Genomic DNA, 22,331 nt, shown 5'->3' on the forward strand with positions numbered 1-22,331 from the left:
GTGAGTGCTCCAGCCCAGGAACACCGACAGGGATGCTGGGTCACAGATGTTGCTGGACAAAACAAGGTCCAGATGTTAGAGGTCCAACCTATACAGTAGGATTGGAGATGCCAAGGACCCTGGTGATAGAAATCATGGATGCTTACCACTCCTGAAAATCAGACCCAAGCGCCATGACTTGACAACCCAAAATCAGAAGCCACCTTTGAAAATGTTAGGTTTAAACCTTTAAGATTTCATTAACTTCATTTTATATATAATATAGTGCAGTTGCATGTAGAGCATCAAATCAGGATTGTACTAGGTCAGGGCTAGGCAATAATTTCTGTTGGGGGTCCACTCCAAGATTTTGGAAAGTGGTCAAGGGCCGCACTTTTCTGTGGAGGTCTAGGGTGGAGTCTGGGTGCAGATGGGCACACAGGGTAAGTAACTGAGGTGTAGGAGATGGTGTGAGGTCTGAGAGGGAATTTGGGTGAAGGAGGGGTTGTGACCTGGGTCAGAGGATTGGGGTGAAGGTTCAGAGAGGGAGTATGCATGCAGGAGAGGATTCTGGCCTGGGGGAGGGCCTCTAGGAGGAGGTACAAAGTCTGGGAGGGAATTGTGACCTGAGAGAAGGGGAAAAGGGGGTGCAGACTGCAGAAGGTTTGGGTAGTGACCTGATGCAAAGGATTGGGGTGCTGGGTCAGGGAGGGGGTATGGGTGCAGGAGAAAATTCTGGCCTGGGGGAGGAGTGTAGGAGAGGGTACAGAGTCTGGGAGGGAGTTGTGATCTGTGGGGGGCAGAGTACAGAGGGTTTGGATGGTGACCTGGGAGGGGCAGAGGTGCCAGAGGAGTTGCTTACTTAAACCAGCTGCCCTGCAGCACCCCTAGAGCAGGCTGGACTCCCTGCTGATGCTGCAGATCACTTTAAACTGCAGGCTTGTTACCTCCATGTGGCTCTCCGCTCTGAGAAAGGAAAGAGGCTTGTGCTGCCCCAGACTCCAGGCCAATCTCTGGTTGTTTCCAGCCTATAGGAGCTGAGGATTGGGCCAGGAGATCATACAAAGCCTCCCCCTGCCTGCAGAACAGAGAGCTGCAGGGACTGTGCTTTAAGCTGCGGCAGCTGCGTGCCTGACGGTCTCAAGAGGGTGGTGTGTGGGCTGGATCCAGTGGCTTGGTGGGCCGATCCGTATATACACACAGAAGGATGTGCTCCTGGTCCCAAAGAATTTAGGGTAGTAATACTTGTCTGAATCATATGGATTTTGTAAACCTAACGAATGTGAAATACCCTAAGATGAAAGGGGACATAGATGTGCAGAGTATGGTAGGTGGGTTTTGTTTCAGTGTAAGATTTTACTTAAAATATTGAGTTTAACATTTATCTTGCCACTAATAATAACGGATGCCGAGAGAGAATGCTGCAAAGGTCTAACCTGAGGACTAGTTTTGGCATATGATTCAGAGTAAGAATAAGAAGTATTGTAGTCTTCAGAAAAATAATGCAAATAACTTGTTCTTCTAAGGCTGAGCCAAAGGGGTACTGACAAAACAAGTGGGGCAGTGTTATGTGTTGAGATCTCTTGGAATGCCAAGATCGTTTGTTTATTGATTAATGCAATTCTCTTACAGTGGATGACAGTACTGGGGTCATAAACTGCATTTGCTGGAAAAATCCCATGGAAGTAGAGAAGTCTTTGTCAGGTAATGTGAGAGTACATAACGGATTTCAGCTATGACTTAACATTTTAATGTGGGGGGGATTTTTTTTCAGATAGAATGGTAAATTATTAAATCGACACAAATTCACATTATGTTCTCAGGCATGAAGAATATTACAAGTACATCCTATAGCCTGGGCTGCTTTGAGATGCTTACCCCTCAACATAGCCTCACTATACAGTCATCTTGTGCTCTTACCGTTGGTGAGGCCAGTTCGTACCACTGCTTATCAGAGTGATGTAACATTTCCGTTCGACAGTACAAAAATGTTCAAAGATATTTCTTTCTATGGTCCATTGTGTGACCTCATCTGGTAAAGAAATATCCTGGAAATTTGCCATTGTTACAGCTGCAATTTCCAAACCAAATCAGTTGACTTTTGTGGCCTGTCCTATTTCTTCTCTTATACATCAGGCCTGTGTCTATTATGTGGAGTTTTGTTTTTCCTGCTCCCATATGCATATGCCCATCATTAACTACTTTGAATGTAGCCTATAGCAACCTGAAAACATGAAGGAAATAGTTCAGTGATCAGGGCTGTTCCAAATCTGCAAAAAAGTGATGACACAGATCAGCAGTAGGGAAATGGTTTACTTTTGTCTGGCTTTTTTTCCTAGGGCATTTCTCTTCTTGCTACTCACTTAAATGCTTTAAACTCAGGCTGGAGGTATAGGAAAGCCCATTGAAGTCTATGGGACTCTTTACACTGAACTCAAGAAGCTCTGAATCAGACACATATATAACTAGGATCATACTGTCACTCTTGAGGTCAGTTGTACACAGAGAGGAGCAAATTCTATGGTGGTATAAATGGATGGAAAATGTCTGCAGTCTGTGGAGCTGTCCCCATTTATACCAATAGAGAATTTGGTCCTGTGTGTTTAACAGAGCTGATTTTAGTACACATGTTGCTCCCAAATAAGTATATCAGGGTAGAGCATTAATTTTCAGACAATAAGGCAATGAGGCTGCCAAGTTTTATATGGGAGATGAGCATATTCTACAAAAGGACAGTAGCACCATTTCCTAACCTGATCTATGTTCTTTGAGTAATTTCTTTCCATCAGTAAAACGGCTTGTATTCTATACAGAGAGGACCTATCCATTGGATGGTTCGGGATGGTCACTCCAGGCTCCGTACTCTGGAGGGCCCTGCACTTTACGTGGGGTTGGGGGCTTGGGAGCCCCCGCTGCTGGTTCCCGGCATCACTGGGTAGTGGAGGGTTTATGGGCTTGGGAAAGGAGGAGGGCAGGGCAGCATTTTGGGGGAAGGGGACAGATCAAGGCAGTAAAAAGTGGGGTATGAGCAGGGCCGAGTGTGATGGGGGGGAGGGGTTGTCCCAGGCCCTGTTCCCCTTGAGGGACAGCCCTGATTTTTATAAAACCATCTGATGGAGGGAACAGGCAGACTCCTTTACAGCCTGCTGCAGCCAGGACATAGCTGCCAGGATCACACTTCAGGTTTCAAACAACTAAGGAATTGGCTTGACTCTCAATCCAAGATTTTACATAAATGGGAAGATCCGTTAAGATGCATTTACGTCATTGGAAGCACAAAATGGCACCACACAAGTGCTTTTGTGTTACTTCAGGTGGCTCAGGCTTTCCCTTCTGTAAGAAAGTTCTGCTGTTTTGCTCAGCCTGATAGTCGGGTGATGCCCAATTTACAATTAAAATCTTTGCTTTTGATCACAGTTCGGAGTATGTTCCGGGTGAGAAATTCAGATTTGTTTTTCCATGAAGAGCAATACCTGTGCAGTTTAAAAAACCCAAGTAAATGCAGAGCCTTAAACTAAAAATTGACACCCAGGAACTCCAGTGCTGCTGAGTATGCTGCCTTTTTTAATAAGATGGCACCCTGAAGCTAAGGTCTTCTTCAAGTGCTGTCCCTGTGCGTGCTCCACTTCAGGTGCTGGTACCTTCCGAGTCATTGATTGGAGATTTTTGGTAGCAGTGCAGTGATTGTCTTCTGGTGCTGTTAGCACATGCCGACTTGATCCCATCCCCAGTTCCTTCTTTACTGTCCTCGGCCTGAGATGGGCTCTGTAGTGGGGTCAGTGACAACATAGGAAAATAATTAAGAGTGAGAATTAGTGATCTTTACATTTTAGTTTAATATTTTCCCATCTTTTTCCTTCTTTAGAAGAAAAAAAACCTCTTTTCACTTCAACTGATTCACCTGCCTAGGTTTTATCTTTATTGTTTATTCCCCATGGGAATATACAAGAGGCTGTCCTATATACTTTACATGTCTGACTAGTATTAGTGGTCTAGCTGGAAAAAACACAGCCCTTCTAAAAATCTCCACAACTTTTCACTTCCATGACCGAATGTTCCGAGGCCTCTGCAGTATCCACATAGAGGCTATCAAATTGCACCCTCAATTGCATTTATATGTATTATCAGTAGCACAAAACAGAACCCCTACCAGGGATCAGAACCATTTAACAAGATCAGTATCTATCTTTGCATGCCAGGCAGCAGTTTTGGACTAGAACATCTGCTCAAAAAGGTACCCTGGCAGCTCTTCTCAGCACTGACATCCAGACAGTTAAAAGACCAGTCGGTGATGCAGTGGGGGCTTGGGCTAATGTAGGCTCCCTCCTTCCCTGGCTGTGAGCAGCTCCCGGAAATAGCTGCCAAGTCCCTGTGGGTCTTTAGGCTCAGGGGCAGACAGGGAGGTTCTGCGCGCTGCTCTCATGCCTGCAGGCACTGCCCCCACTGCTCCCATTGGCTGGGAACTGCAACCAATGGGAGCTGCTGGGGTGGTATCTGTGGGCATGAAGGCAGCTGTTAGAGCCTCTTTGGCCACCTGCCATGCTCCTAGGAATTTCAGGGACCTGGTAAGCGGTGCTGGGACCTCTCACCCCCTACCCTCTGTCCTAGCCTGAATTCCCCTCCCACAGTGAAACTCCTGCCCTGAGCCCCCTCTTGGACCCTAAACCCTTCATTCCTAGCCCTACCCCATAGCCCTCATATGCACAACAACCCAAAGCCCCCAACAGGACCCTGAGCCTCTCATCCCCGCCCCCACCTCAGCCTACATCCCCAGCTGGAGTCCTGCACTTCAACCTCCTACCCTAGCCCGGAATGCCTCTTCTGCACCCTGAACCCTCATTTCTGGTCCCACCCTGAGACATCCCCTTCTGCACCCCAGTCCTGTACCCCATCCTGGTGAAAGTGGGAGAGCGAGCCATTGAAGGAAGGAGGGTGGAGTGCTGAAGTAGGGGCGGGGCAAGGGTGTTGTGAAATTTAGAAAGTTGGGAACTTTGATAGTTTTCTTAAATACCATACAATCATAGATATCTGCAGAGTGGCCACCTGTGCCTCCTAACACACAGTTATAAGCCATTATGCAATTATTAGACTAGGTCTCATGGTGCCAGCCTCGACTGTGTGCACAATTCCAAAGCCGCTTCCATCCACACTAGGGCACTGCTCTTCAATCACCTTACACAGAGCACACAAAGGCATTGCACTCAAAGAAGAGAAGACTGCTCACCCTGTGCAGGCGCTGAGGTTCATCAGGTTGTGTGTCCCTGTGGGCATGGGTGGTGGGTAAACCAGCCCCCGTCCCCAGCCTGGCCACCTGTCCCATGCTGTGCCTTAGGTTAGCCCATCACTGAGGAGCACGGAGAAGGCAGGCAGCACATGACCGCAGACTCCCTAGCCACAGAGCATGAAGAAGGCAGATGGCATGTGGAGCCAGCCACCCTGCTTACAGCCCCAGAGTGTGAGGAAGGTGGGGGAACCACACAAGCCAACAGCCTGAGCAGTGCAGAGCTTGGCTGTTTGGGAATGCATAGCCTCCCCCAGCCTTTGCAACCCTGAACCAGTGGGTGCTCCGTTATCCAGCTTCCTCCCCTCTGCTTTGGAATTTTCCATATGGACCTACTTAGAGAAGGAACTAAAAGGGTCAGGTCACATGCACACTAGATGAGGTACCAATGGCACCATGAGACGGTCACAGTGAATGCATGACCCAGACAGGCACAGTTACCGCAAAACTCTGATCAGCGGCGCTTGAATGCTCTGACACCTGGAGTGGAACACCCATAGGGACACACATCACAAAGAACCTCATTCACTGCATAGGGTGAGTAACTTGGTTTTAGCTGATCTTCCCCGGTAACTTAGCCTTGAAATTGTGACAGGAAAAGCATCATTCTAATACTTATCTCTGGTTTCCCAAAATCTTTTGCATCAGTACCTGGCACATCTTGCAGCCATGATCTACTTGAACAGATGAAGAAGCTCCAGGAGGAGATGCTCCGAAAAACAAAGCTGGAAATTGGGGATATTGTCAGGGTCCGAGGTCATGTCCGAATCTACAGAGAGCAGCGAGAAATCCAGGCATCCAACTATTGTGAGCAGTATCTCTTTCTCTTAAGTGTGTGTGGGTTTTTTAAGTGAGCTTGTGACAAGACCACAGTGATGGATATTAAGTTACTAACTGCTTCAGCTTTATCTCAGAACCTCTCATATATCCTATATTTGATTTGATTTCCGATATATTTCTGCATTGTAGTTCTTGGCATCAAACTGAATGTGTTTTTATAAGCAACATACATTTAGTCCCACGGTAGGGTATGCATCTCTTCTTTGTAGGTCTTTCTAAAGCAGTGGGTCTCAGGGGTACGTGTCCCCCTGGAAGTACGCAGTGGTCATTTATTTTCATGCAATTTAAGTTATTTTACAGATAGAATTAAAAATATGTTTTGAAAATAAGCAACTTTCATCTGCCCTGTGTCTAATGTTATGTGTGTAGCTAATGTTTTTTAAACTGGCACTGCTAAAGCTAGTTCAAGCTAAAGATACATTCTAGAACAGTGGTGGGCAACCTTTGGCCCACGGGCAGCATGAGGGTGAACCGTTGGGGGGTGATGAGACATTCTGCTAATGTTTACCATCCGCAGGCACTGCCCCCTGCAGCTCCCAGTGGCTGCATTTTGGTGTTCTTGGCCAATGGGAACTGTGGGGGTGGAATCTACAGGCAAAGGGGCCTCAGAGATGTGCTGGCTTCTGCTTCCTGCAGCTCCCATTGGCCAGGAATGGCAAACCACAGCCCGTGGGAGCTGCAGGGGACGGAGGGGTAACTACGGATGGTCAACATCAAAGTGTCTCATGGCCCCGAGTCAGATGACCCTGATGGTTCCACAGGTTGCTCACCACTGTTCTAGAACAATACCATTATCTGACTGCATCACTTTGAATGATGAATGTCAAAGCAAATATGATAATAAAAGTAATAATGATATTTATGCCATCCGGGACATTAGGCATGTTGGAACTTTCACTACTCAAAGAATTAAATTTTAAACATAAGAGATACATAAAATTATGAAATGCATAGACTAGTCAAAAAGCTAAAATAACAGAACTTTGGAAGAATAAAATTACAGGGAATACATGTGGGTTTGTGTTGGGGTGAGGGGCCTACCGGTGCCAGTTCCGTGCACGTTCAGCCCGCCACTCGCTGTCCTGCCGCCCCAGAGGGGGATTGGTCTAGTCTTGGGGTCTCCCCCGCGCTTTGGTCACAAGTATCCTGAGTCTCGCATGCTGGTGGCTCCACTGACGGGTGGCTGCGGGGTAGAGGGGCCCAGGCCCGCCCTCTTTCATGCCCTAAGGACAGGTTCGACCAAACCTGTCCAGCCGGTGGGCGTTTTAGCCCGCAACTTGCCAGCTCACCGGCCACACTTCCAGGCCCCGCCCTGGGCTGCTTCCTACCCTGCAGTCTGCCTCCGCTCCCTTCCTCCTCCTCCCCTCCCTTCTTGCAGAACCCTCCTCCTTCCCCTTTGGAACTGGCGCCCTACCTCTCCTGGCCGGGTTCCCCCCTCGCTTGCCCAGTAGTCTCCTTTTAAACCTTCCCGCCCTGCTGAAGTCACCCGCCAACCCTACTGACGTGAGAGCACCCCCCTCGCCGTGCTGACGTCACCCGCCAGCCCCGCAGGCGCATCCTGCCACCGCGTTTCGCCCGTGTGGCTAACCCCGTCCCCACTGTTCCGCTGGGTCGCCGCAGCCGTGCACGGCAGACAAAGCCTCTGTGCCTCCCGGTCTGCCCCTAGGAGCGCAAGGGCGACTGCCGGGTCAGTGCGGGGCAGATCCGCCTCGGAGGGGCAGAGGCAGTCTGTCCGGTCACAGTGTGAAAGAGAGAGAGTTTGTGTGTGAGAGAGATGCACTCTGTCCGAGACACAGTCTGGTGCCTTTAAGAACAATGGCAATCACCCGACTGAAGGCTTGTTCAGACAGCAGCTCCATGTCACTTGTGACCTCTCTCCCCCCATCCCTGCTATTTGGAGATGGGGTACATGGGCAGAGGGGACGGGAGCACCAAGGCAGGGGGCAGGAGTAGTGCAGCTGCAGATGACAGAAGAGCAGCAGGAGAAGGGGCACAGGTGCTTTGGAGGCACCCTGCTTATAGCAGCACCTCAGGTTTTTGACCAGCTCACCCATATCAATGGCTGGTCTGCAATCCCTTTCTGTCTGATCTCAGCACCTTTTTTGAGTCTCTGGTTCATGCCCATTAGGGAAGCAAGATCCCTTCTTCTGGGTCTTCAGTTTCACTTGGAAACGCACACTTTTAAAACAGTCTGTGCCAGAGGTGGGCAATCTGTGGCCCGCAGTCCGCATGCAGCCCACTGGGGTTCAGCCCAGAACCTTCTGTCTGCTCCCCTTCCCCACATACCTCTTGCACACTGGTGCACTGGAGCCCTGCACATCCTACTTTTCCCCCTGCCTCCCAGCACTTTTGGAGCACCACGAATCAGTAATTCACAGTATTCCAGCTCTGGAAGGGAGAGGGAAGACTGGGTAAGTGCGAGGTTCCAGTGCCCCTGCGTGTGAGAGGGCTGTGAGCAGGTGTGCAGACCACATGCAGCCCACTGAGACAGAGGGCCACTTGTGTGGCCCACTTGCTAATCAGAGTTGCCCGTCACTGGGCTGTGCCTTTCAGTCAGGTGGGCAAATGAAGAATCTGCAGCTCTTTAAGCCATGCGCTGAGGATAGGGAGGAGTCCAGTGCACCTTTCTCCCCAAATGGGTTTCTGTGCAGAGATTACCTGCAAAGCCTTGTAACCAATTGTTTCACCTGGGAAGGCTCATTCTTGATTGCTTTGTCATAGCTTCCCAGACTTAGCTCCTCCCGACATGCAGGTATCTTGCAATCGAAAGGGTGATAGAATTCAGAATGACTGTAATAAGTAGTACAGTGTTCATAAAGCCAATTCAAAACGGGACACACACCCAAACTATCACAATAATCATTTTGCTTTTTCAGGGTAAAAGCACTTGGTTTATGGTTGCCTTTTGGTTAAGTAATAACATCAAACATTTTTTTTTCTTCTAGAACAAAATGTGCCAGCCATGTTTGGCATAAGAAACTCTTTTGTGCTGCACCAGTGTATTTGTAGTACTGTAGCAGCTCAGCTGTGCTCAGCTAATGAATTAATATCAAAGCCCTGGTAGTTTTTTCCTTCATATCCTTGCAGATAAAGTGAATGATCCTACGTGTGATGTTCAGATTTCAAGGATGTTGAAGTTGCCATGTCTCTACAGAGAAGTTTATGATAAGCCTTTCAAAATCCCAGAGGAAGCACAGAGGTAAATAGGATGGTTATGTTGGTATCCAGTCTAGGTGTGAAATACTCACAGCCATTAGCAGGAGTTAATGTGGCTCTTCATCCTGGAGGTGAATATCATGGTAGCCAGATTAAAAGCAAAGCGTGTTGCTCAGCAGGTTGCTGCACTGGAAAAGGCTGGAAATACTTTAGAAACAGTGTGCCCAGCCATTAGGGCAAGACAATGTAGTTGGGCAGCCTCTTCTGACTCACACAATTTTGACTTGCCATAAGGCGCTGCCCTTTCAGGCCCATACACAGGAATTTCGGGGGAGAGGGGGCTTTTTTTGTAAACGTGCGAATGCACCACCGCGGCCCCCCAAGTAAGTGGGGAAATAAGCCCCAGCTTTCTCCCGACTAGTAAGAGCATGGGGGAGGGAGGCTCAGGCAACACGCTGCTCCTGCCTTCCCCTGGCTGGCTGGAGAATGCTTACTTGGGGGACCATGGTGGAGTGCTTTCATACTCCCCTGCATATGGGCCTCCCTTTAGATTTTCATGTCCAAGATCTTTGGGGTGGAGGACCAAAACACAGAACCTTAGAAGACATTTCTCCCTTCAAATCCACCTCCATGCAGCTGCATCCTCACCCCACTTCTGCACAAACACACCTAACAGCATGAACTAATATATATATTTTTTAATTTAGAGAGTACAGCCCAGTGGTGGGTAACCTCTGGCTTGCAGCCCACCAAGGTGATCCACTGGTGGGTCGTGAGACATTTTGTTTATGTTGACAGTCTGCAGGCACAGTTTCTCCCCCACCCCCACCCCCAGCTCCAATTGGCCACTGTTTGCCGTTCTTGGCCAATGGTAGTTGCAGGAAGCAGTGTGGGCTGTGGAGACCTTCTGGCCACTGCTTCCCGCAGCTCCCATTTTCTGGAAACAGTGAACCACATCATGCCTGTGGACAGTCAACGTAAACAAAATGTCCTTTGTGTATTTGTCCTTCTTAAACTTCATCCTGTTTATCTCAGATCATTTCTCTAGCTTGTCCAAATAATTTTGAATTATGACCCTATCCTCCAAAGCAGTTGCAACTCCTCCCAGCTTGGTATCATTTTCAAGCTGAATAAGCGTACTCTCTATGCCACTATCTAAATTGTTGATGAAGATATTGAACAAAACTGGTCCCAAAACAGACCCCTGCAGAAGAACCCCACTTGTTATGCCCGTTCAGCAGGATTGTGAACCATTAATAACTACTCTCTGAGAATGGTTATCCAGCCACTTATGCACCCACCTTAGAGTAGCCCCATCTAAGTTGTATTTGCCTAGTTTATTGATGAGAATATCATGCAAGACTTTATCAAATGCCTTACCAAAGTCTAGGTATATCCCGACTACCACTTCTCCCTTATCCACAAGACTCGTTATCCTATCAAAAAAAACTGTCAGATTGGTTTGACATGATTTGTTCTTTACAAATCCATGCTGGCTGTTACCTATCACCTTATTATCTTCCAGGTGTTTGTAGTAATTCCTTAATTACTTGCTCCATTATCTTCCCTGGCACAGAAATTAAACTGACTGGTCTGTAGTTTCCTGGATTGTTCTTATTTCCCTTTTTATAGATGGGCACTAGATTTGCCCTTTTCCAGTCTTCTGGAATTTCTCCCGTCTTCCATGATTTTCCAAAGATGATAGCTAAAGGCTCAGATACCTCCTCTATCAGCTCCTTGAGTATTCTAGGATGCATTTCATCAGGCCCTGGTGACTTGCAGACATCTAACTTTTCTAAGTAATTTTTAACTTTGTTCTTTTTTTATTTTATCTTCTAAACCTACCCAATACCCACTAGTATTCACTGTGTTAGGCATTCCTTCATCATCAGACTTCTTGGTGAAGACCGATACAAAGAAGTCATTAAGCACTTCTGCCATTTCCAAATTTCCTGTTATTGTTTCTTCCTCCTCATGGAGCAATGGACCTACCCCGTCCTTGGTCGTCTTCTTGCTTCTAATATATTTATAGAAATTCTTCTAGTTTCCCTTTATGTCTGTAGCTAGTTTGAGCTTGCTTTGTGCCTTTGCCTTTCTAATCTTGCCCCTGCATACCTGTATTGTTTGCTTATATTCATTCTTTGTAATGTGTCCTAGTTTCCACTTTTTATATGACTCCTTTTGATTTTTAGATCATTCAGGATCTTCTGGTTAAGTCAAGGCGGTCTTTTGCCATACCTTCTATCTTTCCTACACAGCGGAATAGCTTGCTTTTGAGCCCTTAATAATGTCCCTTTGAAAAACTGCCAACTCTGATCCGATGTTTTTCCCCTTAGTTTTGCTTCCCATGGGACCTTACTTACCAGCTCTCTGAGCTTACCAAAATCTGCCTTCCTGAAATCCATTGTCTCTATTTTGCTGTTCTTCCTTCTACCATTCCTTAGAATCATAAACTCTATGATTTCTTGATCACTTTCACCCAAACTGCCTTCCACTTTTAACTTCTCAACCAGCTTCTCCTACCCCACCCCAGTAGCTTTTTCAACCTTCTGAAATAAAAAGTTTTCTTCAGTACAGTTCAAGAACTTATTGGATAGTCTATGGCCCTCTGTGTTAGTTTCCTAATATATGTCTGGATAGTTGAAGTCCCCCATCACCACCAAATCCTATGCTTTGGATGATTTTGTTAATTGTTTAAAAAAAGCCTCATCCACCTCTTCTACCTGGGTAGAGGGCCTGTAGTAGACCCCTAGCATGACATCACCCTTTTAGCCTAACCCAGAGATTCTCAACACCTCTGTCCCCATGTCCATCTCCACCTCAGTCCAAGTGTATACATTTTTAATATATAAGGCAATACCTCTTCCCTTTTTCCCCTGCCTGTCCTTCCCAAGTAAACTGTACCCTCCTATATCATTATTCCAATCATGTGTATTATTCCACTAAGTCTCTGTGATATCAACAATGTCATAGTTATGTTTATTTATTAGCACTTCAGGTTCTTCCTGCTTATTATCCATACTTCTTGAATTTGTATATAGGCATCTAAGATACTGATTTGATATTGCCTCCAAGTTTTGCTTTGTCCCGTCTTTTTCTCTGCTGTAATAGCCCACATTCCCTCCCATTTCTGACCTATCTCCCAGGTTTCCATGTTCTTCACTTACCTCTGGGCTTTGATCACCTGCCCCCGTTGAACCTAGTTTAAAGCCCTCCTTGCTAGGTTAGTCAGTCTGCATCCAAATGCAGTCTTCACTTTTCTCGAAAGGTGAACCCCATCCCTGCTTAGCAGTCCCTCTTGGAATGGCATCCCGTGGTCGAGGAAGCCAAAGCCCTCCCGGCAACACCATCTTTGCAGCCAGGCATTCACCTCCAGGATGAGGTCTTTTGAGCTCTGTTTTGGCACATTTGAAAATCCCACACTCTGAGCTGAACTTTACAGGCCTGTTTTTGAAAAACTTGGCTACGTACTTTTTGACTTGTTATATATTCTAACAGTTTTGTATCCCTATAGTGCCTCAGGTGGTGTGAACTTTACCAGCTCAATTGCAATTGACGTGTTGAGTGAGAAAGTGAAAGATTTCCTATTGGAGAACAGAATTCAGACCTTTTACCAACAGGAGCTGGAAACAGTTGAATCCTTGGTGTCACTGGCCAGTCAGCCTCTCTTCAGGACTACCTCTCAGCAAGTAAGCACAGTTATTGCTGGGTTTTGACCGTTGAGTATGGAAAATAGTGCCTCTTGTTTGCTTACAGATTTGTATATGTGGAAATGTCTTGGGTTTTGGATCATCTGTTTGCATTTGGGTGCCAGTTCCTGATCTTTAATTTTTGGGATGAATTGACAGTACCTGGCAGGCCTTGTAACTTCAGACATTTAAAACGGGGCTGGTGAAGGGTTGGGGAAACCTCTGTTGTAGGAAACAATATTATGCTTGCTGCAGGGGTGTACTCAATCATCTAATAATGGCACTGTTCAAACTCTTAACTTGCATACATCTATGAAAACTACATGCACATTGGAAATATCAGCATAGGAGATGTCTTGAAGGTACTGAAGCAGTTTGTGGACCAGGCCTGGGTAGTACTGAACTTGATCAAGAACAGAGGATTGAAGGCCAATATATTAAACTAGGTTTAAACTTACAAAAGAGTGGGTGAACATCTGCTTCCCATTAAAGATTCTCCTTGTTGGACGCCTCCAGTTGTGCAATGCCAAGATTGTGGGATGGAGTGGAGATCAGAAGCCTAGATGTAATTGGAGTCAGCTGTACATCAAGAAACTGAAAAATAGGGCACTTTCCAAAATATGCTAGTATGGTCTCTGGTTCTCATTCTGATACTGGCTAAATGGTAACATGGACATATAACATGCTAAAAATGTAATGATATTGAGATGAACAGTATACTGCCCCTGTATAAAACTATGGTACGCCCACATCTTGAGTATTGTGTACAGCTGTGGTCTCTTTCACCTCAAAAAAGATATTTTGGCCTTGGAAAGGGTTCAGAAAAGGGCAACTAAAATGATTAGGGGTTTGGAACGGGTCCCATATAAAGAGAGGCTAAAGCGACTGGGACTTTTCAGTTTAGAAAAGAGGAGACTAAGGGGGGATATGATAGAGGTCTATAAAATCATGAGTGGTGTGGAGAGGGTGAATAAAGAAAAGTTATTTATTAGTTCCCATAATAGAAGAACTAGAGGACACCAAATGAAATTAATGGGTAGCAGGTTTAAAACTAATAAAAGAAAGTTCTTCTTCACACAGCACGTAGTCAACCTGTGGAACTCCTTGCCAGAGGAGGCTGTGAAGGCTAGGACTATGACAGAGTTAAAGAGAAGCTAGATAATTTCACAGAGGTTAGGTCCATAAAAGGCTATTAGCCAGGGGATAGAAATAGTGTCCATGGCTTCTGTTTTCAGAGGCTGGAAAAGGATGGCAGGAGACAAATCGCTTGATCATTGTCTTCAGTCCACCACCTCTGGGGCACCTGGTGCTGGCCACTGTCGGCAGACAGGCTGCTGGGCTAGGTGAACCTTTGGTCTGACCCAGTACGGCCATTCTTATGTTCTTATGTAACAGGCCAGATTCTCAACTGGTGTAAATTGGTGTCTCTCCATTGAAGTTAATGGAGCTATCCTGATTTACATGAATTGAGACTGGCTGGTATATGTACATAATTATTTCTTTAGCTGTGTTACTAAAAACAACCAAGAGTATTAAACCTGATTATTGGTTAAGCTGATTCACTTTTGCATTTTACTGCTCCTAGTTTGGTTCTGTTGCTAACATAACTCTCTGACTTTAGATTTGCAGCACTATAGAGGGACATTTAACTGAAAAAAACTTCTTCATTCAATTCACGCAGTAATGAAAATTACTCCCTGCAGGTCCGTAAAATGCTTCCTAGTGGTTGCTTCCTGGAGACTATTTTTGGCCTCCTTTTATTAAAGGAGCTTTTGTTGTTGTGCTCTTAACAAAGCAAAGAAGAATGAATATTAACAGGAGCCCTGACAGTTTGTGGTAAAGAAACCAGTACAAGAACATCAAACACAGGATTGGACATCTGGGTTAACCATCTGGGTTATAGAAAGGAATGATCATTTTGACAAGTTCCTACACAGCATTTGTAGAAGAAACAGAACAAATGGCTTACAAAAGCTATTCCGAGTATAGAACGATGTGTGTACAGTGCTCATCACAATGGATCCCTGATCTGGGAGGAGAGAGGGATTTATAAATATAAATATAGATCCCTGATCTTGCAGCTCTTGGTGTAAGTGGCTTTTATAAATCACAAGGAGTCAGGTACCCAGTGTTCCTCCTGGAAAAACAGTAGTTCTCCCAGGTGCGTTTCCTAATTAATCCACCTTACAAAGTATTTGTAAAAGGGAGAATCTGTTCTGTGATGTACACATCTTCAGGCCCACTCCTGCTAGTGCCCATTTGTCAGAGCAGGTAATGATTGCCCATCTACTTGGTCATTGGACAGTATTCATTCTTTGTACCCTCCAAGAGACTGAATGGACCTCAACAAAATAATGCACCTGATTCTTCATTTCCCAGGCAACCATTTGCATGAGTGCCAAGTGGCTATAAAGCCACTAAAGTGATTTTTTTTTTGTAATGTCTTACACCAAATTGGGTACAGTGCAAATGGCTACAGAAGGGGCAGGGCAAAAGAGAATTGGGTCTAATATTTTAATATAGAGTGAAAGGGTTATACTAGGATACCCAAAATGTAACTCTCTCAAGCACATCCTGTTAAATGATATATTTGTTTACTTCTTGCATGTAACCTGAACACTGTGTAGGACTCAATTAGACTTTGATATATAATCAGTTTCCTTGGTGGCTCTCATTATCTCTAGCACAAGGTTGCAGTGTTTAGGATTTTAAAATACTGAAAGGGGATAGATTTTTTTAAATCAATTTTATTAAATACAAACACACATTCCTATTAGTTTTTGCTAACAAAATAATTTAAAAAACCTTGGATCTCTCCCCATATGTTTGAGCTATATCATTTCCCCCACTAGTGACTGTTGAGAGAATAACTGGGTTTCAAAAATAGATAAGATAAATACTACTTTGAGGTTTCTATGCAGGAAGTGGAGACAAATGTCACCCAGTATTTAGCATGCCCAAGAAGATCCTAAGTCCAGCTAAGAGTGCTATTGTGTTTGACAGATGAACGAGTATTTGGTTCTTCTTTGAATGAAAACTATATATAAATTTTATCCATCCAGTTCCTGAACTGGAGTAAATAGCTCCTTGGTATGGCTCACAACCAAGCAGCCACAGTTGCATCATACCCTATGGTTTTGTTTCCTGAGCTAAGCAGGGTTTTTTTGCACTTCCTTCGTTATGAGGCTGTACAATGTGCTATTTTAATACCAAGTGGGATGTTAACATGTCACTAGCTTGGACAGCTCTTTTGGAATTGTGTTTTCCAGACCCGTCAGCTTATATTTTCCTTGGTCTGATTATAACCTCAGGGTCAACAAGGACAAATATTTATAACATGGAATTTAAAATGCTGTTTATATTTACTCTAAGCTTGGATTTCTTGTGTGTCCTGGTGCATACATATCTACTACTAAAGGGCTTGCCCATCAGCTTGCTGACATGGATTTATCTCTTCCTCTTGAGACTATAGTGCAGATATGATGACAAGATGACACTATGCCTGACAAGCCAAGGAATCTCTTACTGAACTTGTCACCTGCTCTAAGACCAGGCTTAAGCACTGTGTGAAAAGAGACGCTGACACAGACAATACCACGTTCCATTATACCAAGATACTTTAAGCCCTTGGGTGTGCTGTGCCTTCAACAGTCTTCCCCAGCAAAGAAGATAATTCCTGCATCACTGTGCACCTTGGCCTGTTTTGCTTGGATAGCTTTTTTGAAAGGCATAAGGTGAGAATAACTGGCTACACAAATTCTAGTCTGTGGTGTAATGTGAGACTTGGATTTATTGCTGGCTCTGCCACAGGCTCCATGTGCAAAGCGGGGAAGACATTATTTAAACTCTGCCTCTGTTTCCCATGTGCAGAATAGGGATAGTGGCCTAAACTTACAAAAGTGGCTGGTGATTTTGGATGCCTCCATTTTTGGGCACTCCACTTGACGCACCTTTTAAAGGGGCTGATTTTCAGGTCTCTGTGCTCTTGGCAGATCTCTTTAAGGTGAAATCAGATCTCTTTAAGGTGTCCCAAATTGAGTACTCTAAAACTGAAGAACCTAAAATCTAGTCACTGGAACAATATAGGCCAGTAATTGTACCTAACTCACATGGAAGTGAGAATTGAGAATGTCCGCAAAGCCATAGAAGTCAATGGGATTCTTTTTCAGGGTGCTTTAGATCAGGCTGTAAATCACTAATGTTCATGAAGGATTTAAATAAACATGGCCGCCGCTTTTTTTCCGGCTTGGGGAAAAGCCGGAAAAAAGCGTCTAGACTGGCGCGATCCTCCGGAATAAAGCCCTTTTCCGGAGGATCTCTTATTCCTACTTCAAAGTAGGAATAAGAAGTCCTCCGGAAAAGGGCTTTATTCCGGAGGATCGCGCCAGTCTAGACGCTTTTTTCCGGCTTTTCCCCAAGCCGGAAAAAAAGCGGCGGCCATGTTTATTTAAATCCCACAGGGGATATTTAAATCCCGCGGGGGATATTTAAATCCCCCGCGGATTTCCCTATTCTGAAGTTGGAAATTAATATGCCTCTTCCGGAGAAGGGGCCAATGTAGACGTAGCCGAAGTAGCTTGAGGTCCTCTAATGGGCTGCTCTGTAGAGGGGTAATGTATTATTTGATGAGTCATGTTGCAGTCCTTTTATCTCTCCAGTTGCCAAGCCTTCATCCTCCTTCAGGAGGAGGGACAGAGATGTGATATGATATAGGGGGTTACCTTCCCACAGATTGTGTTTATTTGCTGTAACCTCATATGTGCACACAGTGCTGTATAGTTGGTGGGCTTGTACTGAAAAAAACCCAATTCCTGCCTAAGAGCTCAGTCCAGTGACACAGCTGGGATCCTATACAGCCTGTGACGGGGTGTATCAACCCCTCACTGAGCCTGACCGAGATGCCTTGGCCTAGCTGGCTGAGAGGATCAAACAGCAGCAGCCAGGCCGAGAGGGGCTACCTGAGAAGCCGGCAGCTTAGAGTGAGAATACAGGGAGGACGTCTGCCAGGATCTGGTGGGAAGTAGCCCAGGGTGGGGAATTGCTCCCCAAGTGCTCAGTGAGTTGCGGCAGGATTCTCTGCTGAGCAAGCAGTGGACTGTGCCACTGCCAACAAGGCCCTGAGCTGGGAGAGGGAGGGCCCCGGTCCCCCTAACCCATCCTTACATACCCCTGTATGGGGGAGTTTTTCTAGTGTTTATGGCTAGGTCGCTGGGCCATAATGCCCTGACTACAGGATCTTGTGTATTAACAGGCTCCGGGGCCATAATACCCTGAAGAGGGGACTTGCGTACGAACTGAGACCTCTCGGCCGTATTACCCTGAGGAGGGGGACTTGCATATTAACTGAGGCCGATGGGTAATAAAACCCTGACTAGAGGTGCTAGTATATTAACTGAGGCCTCTGGGCCGTAATACCCTGACGAGAGAGATTTGCATAGGAACTGGGGTATTGGGCCTTTCCGAAAATAGCCGTGGTGCATGGCCCAACAACCAATCAAAGGGAATAAGTTTACAGGGTCTTCAGGGGCCTGTTGCCTCTTGACACAGCCCAATACCAAAAGGTGTATGGTCACTGTAATTGTAATGATTTGTGGCATAAGCATGGGGCATCTTTGGGGATTCAGTGAGCATGGAGAGGTTTGTTCCAAGCAGCCTGAAAGCCATGAAACAAAGCTCAGTCTGAAATCGGAGAAAGCAGAGAGACACCTGGGTAGTGGGTAGGAGATGGTGAGGCCACCAAAACAGCCAAGAGAGGCTTTAGGGATTACTTTGGAAGTGAAGTCACTTTTTGTAGAAGAGAGAAGTAAAGTGAAATTGACACAAATAGTACCAGGTTCCATGATATGAGGATATTTTAACCCCCTTGAGTGTGCTGTGTAAACTGGGGGAAGCATCTTGAAAAGGAGGGTGTCTGAGTGGATTTGAAGGCCAGGAGTAGTTTGCAGTAAAGAGGAAAATTACCAAACCGTGAACCAAGTCCAAGGGTGAAGACGGAGGGACACATTAGGATACTTTTTGCAATGAAAAATGACCCTGTGGGTAAGTCTTCACAGTAGCGTTATTTTGGAATACCTGACATTATTCCGAAGTAACATAGTGCAAGTCTACACTACAAGCCTTTATTTTTTTTAAAAAATGGTGAGCTGGGGGAATTTTTACTCCAACTCCTGTAACCCTCATTTTATGAGAAGTAAGGGAAGGTGAAGGAGGAGTGTTCTTCCTTCAGCTTCCTGCTGTGCAGACCGTGCCAAAAGCTGAGGGAAGCTATTTTGATTTAAGCTACTCAATTGACATAGCTGAAGTTGCATAGCTTAATTCGAGTTTTGCCCGGCTGCATAGATGTACCCTGAGTTCCCCTGTAATTTTCTGTGCCAATTCTCTTCTACCTTTCATGGGGCCTACCAAGTTCCCTTGATGGGGAGCTGTCCCAAGGATCACCTGTTGTTGTAGGCCTGTTCACCTAGGTTCATGAGTGCATGTCAAAGAAGCTTCAATAAACAGGAACTGATGCTTTTTTCTTTTCATCCCAAAGTCTGTTCTGTTTGTTTGCTCTGTCAATCTCTCGACATGCGTCCTTAATGATTCTCTTTCAGTATCCATCCAAGCCGAGCCATGCGTCAGCTTGCACAGAGCATGTTCCCAATTATCTCCTCCTGCTGACGGGATCTCAGCATTAGACCAAACTGAATAATTATCACACTCCTTTGGAGATTTTTTTTGTCTTTCTCTTTGAGTCTCTGATTCATTGCTTTCGCATTAAAAATTGATCAGCATCTTGCAGGAGGCAATTGCTTTGCTGGTAGTATCCCTGCTGTTGAAGGTATATTCCAACATCTAGAAGGGCAACATTTCCTTCCTTTTGTGGAGAAGTATGCATGGCATGAGGAAGCTGTACTTTCTTGTGAAAGCCCTGATAAGTGCCCAATCTTCCCTATTTCACTCAAAAAAAGCATCCATCAAAACCTCTTGCAAAAAAGCCACTAAATGTGCTTCCTTAGTTGGCTAGAAGAGTCGCGGTAAAGCAAAGCATGTTTCTCTCAACCCTCCCCCCACCTCCAAAAAAAAGAGACACCATGTGACCACTATGCTTCCATGGGCGGCCCCGCCCCCGGATGCATGGTGCGTGGTGGGCCGGTCCCGGGCGCGCGGCGCATGAGCGGCCCTGCCCCCGGGTGCCCGGCAGCCCCAAAAGATTGGGGACCACTGCTCTAAAGTTACTCCCCTTAACACACTTCCTGTTTTCCCCACAACTCTCTTCATCTTGTATGTGTCTCTTACTCTTTGCTGGTGAGTAAGGTAAATAACACTTCCTTTTCACATAACACAAGAACCATGGGTCCCCTAATAAAATTATAGACAGCGGGTTTAAAACAAATACAAGGAAGTACTTACTCACACAATGGACAGTCAAGCTGTGGGTTACCAGTGGACATTGTGAAATCCAAAACTATAACAGGTTCAAAAAACGTTTTGGATCAGTTCAAGGAGGATAAGGCAATCAATGACTATCAGCCCAGATGGTCAGGAAGAAAACCCTATGCTCTGGGTACCTCTAGCCTCTGCCTACTGGAAGTAGACAGCAGGGCATTGATGACTCCGTTCCTTCTGAAGCACCTGGCATTGGCATTGAATACAGGATATTGAGCTAGATAGATACTGGGCTAGCTGGACTATTGGTCTCACTCACTATGGCTGTTCTTATGTTGCTTACCTCCTATCGCAAAATCTGTGGTGTCAATTCTTTCAATATTTATTTGCTTTTGTAAAGTCCCAGTTCCTGGAGTCATCTGAACGTGAGTCTTAGCTTTCACAATTTCATGTTTTGTTTTATTTTTTCAATTTGTAAAACTTTCTCCATGCTTGTAGGAAAAAATCTTGAAAAATGACCTCAGTGCCCCCACTGAGTTAAAAGAATAACCCCCCCCCCCACAGATGGCAAATAAAAATAAATACACTTTTATCTTTTATAAAATGTCATGATCTTGGGTGTCCTGACTCTTGATATTCTGAATGCTTGGGGTTAGCAATGTTTTAAACCACTCTTTTTTTGCTATTATTTGTATTACTATAGCACCTACGCCCCTCGGTCGTGGGCCAGTATCCTGCTGTGCTGGACACTGTACAGAACTGAAAGATAGTCCCAACTCAAAAAGCTTACATTCTAAGTATAAGAGAAAACAACAGATGTTTGTGTGGGGGAACACAAGGATGCAATGAGACAGTATTTGTCAGTCGATAAGTAGCATCTCCTCTCCTCCACCTCTTTTATCACTCCCTTTTTCTCGCTCCACATGTCTGTATGGCTCCTGCCACCATTCCCTTCCTTCTCTAGGAAACTGGCTTAGAACTGACTCAGAGGGAAGAGTGTCACCATCCCTCCAATTCTTGTTGGAGGTCACCTAGACAAAGTAATGCTCGACCTACCCTTTGTCCTGGCCACCTAAGTTGTGAAGTCTGTCAAAATCAGAACCCGTGTATGTCGCTGCAGTTGGAGGATGGAAATGAGTCAATCTCCTAATCCATGTCAATCAAACACCATAGTAGCCTCCTGGGTTGCAGTGCTCCAGAGTTAGGAGGAGGTGGCTCTATGTGATGGGCTCGTCATCAAAAATTAAAAAGGCAACTGGTGACTTGAGTGGCTCTGCTGCCGTGCTGGGGTACAAACCTGTGATTCCCTTCTGGCCTGAGAATTGGCTTAAATTGTATATAATATAACTTGTGAACTCTTGAGCCAAAGAACTGGCTTGGCTTTGCTGAGGAAGATATCTGTCTAAAAAGACTGGTTGACATGCTGGCTCTATTGAAATTCATTTTCACCAATGACTTCAACAGGACTGTGACTTCACATCTTGTGTGTATTTTGTTTGTTCCTTTTCCCCATCCAGATGGATTCAAAAAGCGAAGCCAGCTCCAAACTGATACACAGTGCGTTCAAACAAGCAATAGAGGTGCTTCAGGAAAAAGGAGTGGTTTTCCAGAAGTCAAACCTCCCCAAGGACTTGTATCATGTAAGGAACTGAACTCTCATTGTGGGATGTGTAACCAGATATCATGAATGTCAAGTCAAATAGGAGGCGCTCTGTAATATGATTGAATTGCATAATCCAAGAGGCAGTTTCAGCAGGGGAAGGTGGACCCTATGGGATCTATTTACATGTTCAAAAGTGTTAGCCCTCTTCACTGCTTGAAGTACTTCCCCTCTTCAGTATCTTTTCAGTTTCTTTTGAGTACATGTTGGAGAAAGCTGGACAGCTGCTGCCTCTGCTTCTTGCTGACCAACAACTGCAGTAGACATCCTTGGTAACCCGAAACATTTAGCCAACGTGACCAAATAGCGAGACCATCCTGCATGTTACCTGTGGAGAGGTGCAAAGTGGCACCCTTGT

The 22,331-nt window shown here is 45.5% G+C and overlaps 1 protein-coding gene across 3 annotated transcripts in view; it reads left to right on the forward strand.

Moving 5' to 3' along the window:
• Positions 1–22,331, forward strand: part of STN1 (STN1 subunit of CST complex) — a 74,667-nt gene that overhangs the window by 34,158 nt on the left and 18,178 nt on the right. For all 3 annotated transcript variants that reach the window (XM_075935532.1, XM_075935534.1, XM_075935535.1), the window contains 5 exons: positions 1,612–1,683; positions 5,909–6,067; positions 9,188–9,299; positions 12,771–12,945; positions 21,831–21,953. In XM_075935532.1, coding sequence (XP_075791647.1) covers positions 1,612–1,683; positions 5,909–6,067; positions 9,188–9,299; positions 12,771–12,945; positions 21,831–21,953 — 641 coding nt within the window. The remainder of the gene's footprint in view (positions 1–1,611; positions 1,684–5,908; positions 6,068–9,187; positions 9,300–12,770; positions 12,946–21,830; positions 21,954–22,331) is intronic.

This window comes from Pelodiscus sinensis, chromosome 8 (genome assembly GCF_049634645.1).
Source record: "Pelodiscus sinensis isolate JC-2024 chromosome 8, ASM4963464v1, whole genome shotgun sequence".
NCBI lineage: Eukaryota > Metazoa > Chordata > Testudines > Trionychidae > Pelodiscus > Pelodiscus sinensis.